General features: G+C 47.6%; 1 protein-coding gene across 1 annotated transcript; it reads right to left on the reverse strand.

The window, feature by feature from the left end:
* Positions 1 to 464: 464 nt before the first annotated feature.
* On the reverse strand, positions 465 to 6,789 carry LOC133043235 (testis-specific H1 histone). The gene is made up of 2 exons (XM_061124065.1): positions 6,722 to 6,789; positions 465 to 1,332 (listed from the first exon to the last, which is right to left on the reverse strand). Exons 1-2 carry the CDS (start codon positions 6,787 to 6,789, stop codon positions 465 to 467), a joined length of 936 nt encoding a protein of 311 aa, XP_060980048.1.
* Between the last annotated feature and the right edge of the window lie 1,111 nt (positions 6,790 to 7,900).

Here is a 7,900-nt window from a genome sequence, read left to right on the forward strand (position 1 = left end):
TAAGAACACTTTGGATTAGTGGGACCACTTAACCTAAAGTCTGTCTATTCTCTTGCCCCAGTGATGCTCCCCACCCACTTCGCTCCTTACTTGCCTTTCTCTCCAAAACTCAATTTAGATTTGCTAGGCTGTCTAACATTAATCCAACACATCCTCTAACCCCGTGAAGGTGCTGGCTCTCTTCTACCTGTTTTTTTTCCTTTTGAAAGGCATTTTCCTGGCTCCTGCAGCAGAAACAGAATGTCATTACTCCTTGTTCTGTCTTCAACCGACAGGCTTCTGCTACAGGTCTCAGCTCAACACCCACCCTTTCCCCTTCAGGTGCGGCAAAGAGGAAACAGACACAATGTGGTGGAAAGGTCTTGTATATAGTTTTGTTCATTTCAACGAATGTGGGGAGCTGCGCTCACTGAAGCCTGTGGGGAAAGGCATCTGTGCCTGGAGGAAGGCGCGTGGCTCCCACGCTATGGACTCCCGGTGGCGCTCCGAGCACCTTCAGCTTTAGCAGAAGTCTTGGTGCGAGTAGCCCTCGAGTCGCACGTCTTCGCCTGCCCAGGCGAAGTCCGGTCGGTTTTAGCAGAAGTTGGCCTCTGGACGGTCCGTTTCACCGGCTTCTCCGGGTCCTGCTTCTTTTCTTCCCTAGCCTTGGAGCTTGGCCTCTTCTCATTTCGGGATCTGGGCCTGATGTCTTCCTTCGTGGCCCTCCCCTTCTCCTTGGTTCTGGAACTCACCAGGTCCTTGGCCCTTGACCTCACCTTCCTCCAGTCGGCCCTCAAGCGCCCCTTCCATGCCTTCCTGGCCACCGTCCCGCGCGCAGAGCGCCTGCGCGAGTTCCGCGCCCGGAGAGGGGTCCTCGGCGAGCGCACGCCCTCCTCCAGCCTTGGGCGTCGTGGCTTTCTCTTCGGCTTAGGAACCTTCCAGATCCTGAAGCAGCCGGCGGCTTCGCTACCGCTCACCCGGAGGAGAAGGCCCTTCCCTTCAGACCTGGACCCTTCGCCCAAGAGGCGGCCGCACTTCCTGCGCACCTCGTAGCCCGCATTTCCAAACTCTTTCTTGAGAGCCGCTAGGGTCAGCCTTTTGTGCCCGGCGATGGCGCGGAGCAATAGCTGGGACACCTTGAGCACGGAGCCCGAGCCCCGCCTCAGCGGTCCCGCGAGGACTCTTTCCGTGGGCTGCTGGGTTTTAACTTCAGTACCGTGGGATTCGTCCATGGGCTCACCCCCTTCAGCCATGACCCCGCTCCCGCTTCCGCGGGGCCACTGGCTCTGAACCTCACTCACCCAGGTATTAGCTATAAGACTGCGGCTGCCGGCCACGTCACAAAGGCAGGTCCTGTTACGAGGGCGGCTGACCCCAAGGGTAGGGGGTCCTTCTCACTTTGAAAGACAAATCAGACGCCGTTTCCTTCTAGGTCTAAACCAATTCGGATTTTCAGAGCCTCTGCACACCTGAAAAATCCCCTTTATAATATCCAGGGTTCTGTTTCCTGGTCTTAAGTTTACACTTATAAGCTTACACTTGATCTTGATCTCAGCCGCTTTCTGAAGGTCACTATTTTTTCTATGGTCCTGCACACCATCTACCCACATTCTCCTAAAAAGGAAGAGAACTTATTCCCAACCATCCACAAGTAATACAGTGCCCTTAAAAAGCAGCTGTGGTAGTCTATAAAATACAACCCGGCCAAGAAACTCCCATTTTTAGGTCCCACCAGGAAAATGTATGCAGTCGTATCTCCCTGGCTCTCAGCACAGTGGATTTTGTGCAAGAGTATGAAACAAAAAGTAAGAAATCACTGTGGTCTCTCTACCCTAAACACAGTTCCCACACCTGCGAAGTTCAGATGCCTCGTTCAGTTGGATTGGAACAATCCAGATTCCAAATAAGAACAGCCTAACAACACTGTCTCATCATTATTCTTTAAACAGACTCTGTGCTTTTCTGCTTCTTGTCCTCTTTTTAGATTGCTTATCCCATCTCTGTCCAGATAAATCCTGCTTGTCTTTCAAAATCCTGCTAATTGCTCCTTCACTGAAGCTTCCTCAGACTCCTTCAGTGAAAGAATTTCTTTCCTCTTAATTCCCACAATTACTTCTGTAACCCTGTATGGTTTTTTCTTTAAATTAATTTTATATTAGAAGGTACAGTGTGGCACAATATTTTAAAAAAGAAAAAAGCTGGAGCTGGAAGACATGAATATATATCCTAGCTCTTTAATAGCCATGACATTAATAATCCTTAATATTTTTAAACCTGACTTCCTTATCTAAGAAAAAGGTTTAATAATCCCTTCCTACCAACATCACAGAAACATACCATATGCAAAAATTCAGAAGATGTGATAATAGACAAAGGAGCATAAAAGTTATTTCACTCTGTATCTTTCTATCTTTCCAACTAAATAAAAAGGTCGCTCAGAGTCAGACAGTCTTTGAATTTCTATACCCCATGCTGTACCTAATATAGCATTATTATATATAGCAAGCATTTGAGTCTGCTTAAGCTCCTTGCTGGTGAGGAGGCTTTCTCTGGATTCAGAAGGAAAGTCCCAGAAAAACATGAGAAAAGAGCAGGATGAATTTCAAAGGGCTGGAAATGAAGGCAACCAAGGAAGCTAGTTGTTCAAGGACCTCTAATTTAAGACATGGTTTGGCTGGGAATAATTCAAAGAATACCTCAAGTTGCAAAGCATATCATACTTTTCCAGAGGACATTCACATATCATCAGCAGTCATAGGCTGGAGTGTAGCATTGTTTCTTCCAGGAATCAAAGTTCCAGGAAGTTGCTTAGACCAGAGCTTGTTAAGTTTTAATGTGCACTTACTTCATAAAGTACAGCTTCCAATACCTTAGATCTGAGATGGATCCAGAGATTTTATCAACAACCTCCCACGTAGTTCCTGGATAAAACACAAGTGTTAGGGGTAGAGGAGAGTAGACAATGAGAAGGAAAGTGGCAGGAGATAAGACTGGAAACGTAGATGAGGGTCAAGTTGTGAAGGACAGATACCATCATAATGACACAGATGTTATAGGTCACACAGCAGTTAAGTCGTAGAGTTTGGATTTAAACCTGAGTCTACTTAGTTCTGGGCTTCCCTGGTGACTCAGAGGGTAAAACATCTGCCTGTAATGCGGGAGACCCGGGTTTGATCCCTGGGTTGGGGAGATCTCCTGGAGAAGGAAATGGCAATCCACTCCAGTATTCTTGCCTGGAGAATCCCATGGACAGAGGAGCCTGGTAGGCTACAGTCCACGGGATTGCAAAGAACTGGACACAACTGAGACTTCACTTTCTACTTAATTGTAAGGCCTGAGTTCTTAAAATTACTATGTTAGGTTTCCTTTTCTCCCCACTGCCTTATATATCTCCATTATAGAGTAGAGGGGCTTCCCAGGTGGCCCTGGTGGTAAAGAATCTGCCTGCTAATGCAGAAGATGCAAGAGATGCAGGTTTGATCCCTGGAGAGGGAAGATCCCCTGGAGCAGGAAATGGCAGTCCGCTCCAATATTCCTGCCTGGAAAACTCCATGGGCAGAGGAGCCTGGTGGGCTACAGTCCATGGGGCTGCAAAGAGTTGGACATGTCTGAGCAGCTGAACACATATAGAGTAGAGGGAAGTTTATAATCACAGCTCAGAGTCAAGAGTATTTATAAGCAATCACTGTACTTTCTCCCAGGCTTTTGATCAGGGCAGAGTTCTGTGACCCTGAGGATCTCCAGGGGCAAGGGCTAACACAGCAGCACAGGCACAATGCACCAAGGAAGAGCTGCCAGATGCAGAGGCAGAACTACATGGTGCTAGATTTCTCCCAGTTGTAGAGTCTCTTGGCCTGTCTATCCTTCCTAGTTGCATAGGCCAGTGGTCACAGGATGGGGCAACCACCAGAGAAAAAGAAAAACAGACAAAAGTGTTTGCTTTGTGAATAGGAGGAAAGTAAATGAAGTATCACCTTCATATCAGCTGATTCCAGGTAAAAACAGGTTGTTTTTTTATGTATGATACTGCATACAATGGTATCATCATGAAGGAAAGAACCAAATAAAAAACCATGTTTATTGATACCCTTGTGATCACAAAGGAGGCAAATTGGAAACCTTTGAGGCTGAAATCAAAGGAAAAGAAACCAATGAAAAACTATCCAAAATACCAACACCTATGACAAAAAAGAGAAAACATTTTTATTTATATATAACCATTCATTTCACATAGATTTCTGCATAAGTATGCTGTAAATAAGAGAGGAATAACTAAAAATGAGAAGTAGAAAACAAATGCCCCCACCACCACTCAGGTGACTCAGAAGATAAGAAAGCCACTTGACATCTTTCATAGTGTTAGGCAGTTAGAATAGGAAAAAGGAGTCCAAAATGGTGGTGGCTAAAAGACAAAGAAGGGAAAAGCCTGCAGAAATAGAACAAAGGAAGGTCCGAGGACCAGAGTGAGAACCTCAGGTAAAACAAACAGCCCTCCTGGCTAGCCCAATTTACATAGAGCAGGCTCAGGGAGAGGAGAAAAAAAACATAATAAAAGAGAAGCCAAAATTGAACCAGGGCCGTCTCTTCATGTCTTTTAGATTGGCCCACCCTCATGCCTCAAGGGTGTTTTCCTTTGCTTGCCAATAAAACTGAGCTATAACACTGGTCCATCCCCTACTTCAAATTTTTGCTGCGGTAAGACAGAACCGAGGAAATTACACACTCCTCTGACATATATGGTGCCATGACTCGGGTTTAACCTGGCTGAAACAATCTCGGCTTGGCCCCCATGAGTCAGAAGCCAAGCACAGCAGAAGCCCAACTCAGTGAAAGCTTCCACGGTGGAAGCTGAACACAAAGAAAACCCAGTGCAGGGGAAGTGACAAGAAGCCCACTGTGCTGGAAACTGGGACAGCAAAAACAAACTCAGCAGAAAGCTCACACGGCTCAGTCTCAGATTCCAGGAGACCACCAATTCAGGTAGGAAGTCCTCCCGCCTGTGGCTGGAAGGACACATGGCTAACAAAATCTTAATTCGTTTACAATCTCTCGTTTCTTGTTTGCTTGAACCCTCTGCGAACAGGCGAGCAGCAGTGGGTGCCCCAGGGTGTCCTGAAGGCTCCACTATGTGTGGTTCCCTAGTAGCTGTTGCCAAAGTGGGTGGGAGTTCTTCGGTCCTTAATCTTCTTTGTGCCAAGGATCAGGCCAATGAAAACTGTGAGCACAGGTTAGGTATTTAGCAGATTTTCCGGCAGGTTATGAAGGGGATTCCTTGGCACATTTTTCCCAGTGCTTTTTCCTCCCATCCTTCAGCTCCTCCCTCCTTTTATGCCACTGCTTACAAAGTATTGGGCAGGTCATCATCTTGCCATTTCTGAAAGTTGTGCTTGAAACCATTTACCTAAGATTGGGACTCAAACCCACATGGCAGGGACTCTGTACTATGCTTAGTCACTCAGTCATATCTGACTGGGACTTGAAACCGGCCAAAACCCATGGTGCCTGGTTTTAGGACCTAATGAAGCGCAGGCTCTTGATGCCTCATTGCAAAAAATTCAGTGAGACACACAGTGATAAGTAAGAGGTGGATTTGTTCGGATGTAGAGAGACGCACACTCCACAGGGTGTGGCCACTGCAGAGGGCGAGAGTGGTGTGGTTCGTTTTCCCTGAGCTGGGTGATTTCATATGCTAATGAGTGGGAGGATCATTCTGACAACTGGGGAACCACCCACTCCTCGGTCTTTTGACAGTGCCTTGCAACTGTCCTGGCACCTCTGGCTGTGTCATTTAGCTTGCATGTTGAGGATCAAGGTTTAGTTGAATCTGACTTGTCATCTTGGACCCATTTGATTTTAATCAGTTTTTGTTATGCCTTTGGGCTAACATAAAGTTTGTTGTTGTTGTTGTGCCCTGCCCCCCTCCCTCCTGTTTCATGCTCTTTTCCTGAGCCCCATCCAGGCCCAAAATGTTGCCTCTACAACCTTCTGGAGAGACAACTAGAAAATAGTTGGCCCTTGGGAGAGACATACTGTATAATATCCAATCTCTCTAGATAGTCAGGTCCTCATCTTCCATGTTTCCTACAACATGTGCAACAACAGCATCTCTCAATGAACCCTTTGGGGCAGGTGACAGGCCCACAATGCCTGCTAGAAGTCCATCTGTTGGTGGCATCCCTTCAAGGGCAATTGGGCTTCCAGGGATAATATTTGCAACTCTGGGAGTTAGCCCTACAGGCCATTTGGGCCCAAAACCTTACCACCCTTCTCCTAAAGTTACAAACATACTCCTGGATCAAATCTCCACTCCACTTTTATGGAACATCTGGTCTGTTGCCTCATCAATTTGTTCTTAAGCCACTTACTAACTCCTACAACCAGGACCCTGCCCCCTTGTAGGCAACATCACTCCACCCCAGTTATTATTATTAAAATACTCCTAACGCCCCCAACAGGACCAGATAACCCACTCCTTTGTCATTACTTCTGTTATTACCTAAAGTGGGTCTATGACAATGAGATGTCTACCGCTGGAGACACCCTAAGCTGCTCTTATGAAAGACTAGGGGAGGAAATCAATGACTTACATTCCCTCAGAGCACTAACAGGATACGGCTTATGGCTGTTTCACCAGGTTCCCAGTCTCAGGGCACAGGCTTGGATTACTTTACATCATGATATCTATTCCCATCTGCAGTGGACAAACCAGCAATGAGTCAAGATTACAACCCCTTAATCCTACCCAGCACTAGTCATGCTAGAGACCTTGGGGACATCCAACTCCAGCCTGGGGTCCCAGGAGGTTGACATGCCTCAATTTGCCTAGGGATTTGGTCCCCAGGAGGTTGTCATGCCTCAGCCTGCTCAGGGATCCACCAGCCCAGGGTCCCAGGAGGTCGACCTGCCTTGCTTGACTTGCCTAGGGATCTGGTCCTCAGAAGGTTGTCATGCCTCAACTTGCTTGGGGATCCACTAGTCCAGGGGTACCAGGAGGTCGAAATGCCTAGACCTGCCCGGGGATTCGATCTCCAGGAGGCTGTCACACCTCAGCCTGCCTGGGGATCTGCACCCTGACCCGGGGACACCTGGCTCTCAGGTTGCAACAGTATTGGGTAGGATAAGCTTCGAAAAGACTCACCCCTAAGGAATTCCACCCATGAAAATAGAAGGAAGCCTATTAGCTGTGGAACTATGCCCAGTCTCAACAATAATTCAGGAGTCTAACAAGAACCCCATTGCCTTTCTGGAAAGACTAAAAGGCCCTCTAAATGTTTACCAATCTGGACTTAGACTCTTACAAGGGACAGGTGATTTTAAAAGACAAATTGCTGTGCCAGTGTGCATCAGACATCAGGATAAAGTTACAATAGCTACAGCAGCAGGACCCTGCTGCCTCTTTAGATGAGATGGTCCAGACAGCCACCAATTCCTTTTATTATTTACAGAGAACAGGAGCGGGAGGCCAAGGCCCAGGAAAGGGAGAGAAGGAAAGAGACAAGGTATGCCCAGATGCTGGCCACCCTCCAGAGAAGCCCTATGGCAAACCCCAAGTCCTTAAAGGATAAGGCACGAGGCAAATGCCTAATCTGTAGACAGGCGGCACACTGGGCCAAAGAGTGTCCAAACTGTGACAAGTCTCCTAAAATGGCTTGCTACAAATGCCATCAGTTGGGACATTGGGTGGCACTCTATCCTCAGGACCCAAGAGCCTCTAGGTCAAGTCCCAGGCCTTCCCTCATGATGGTTCAGCAGGACTGAAGCGGCCCGCTCCAGCCAGCCCACCTGTCACAGATAACCATCATGGGGCTGGAGCCAAGGGTACAACTGGATGTGGCAGGTAGGTCCGAGAATTTCTTGGTTGACACAGGGACTACCTACTCTGTCCTGATCTCCTACTCCGGAACCTTCTCCTCCCAAACCT

The sequence above is a fragment of the Dama dama genome, chromosome 3 (assembly GCF_033118175.1).
Source record: "Dama dama isolate Ldn47 chromosome 3, ASM3311817v1, whole genome shotgun sequence".
Taxonomy (NCBI): domain Eukaryota; kingdom Metazoa; phylum Chordata; class Mammalia; order Artiodactyla; family Cervidae; genus Dama; species Dama dama.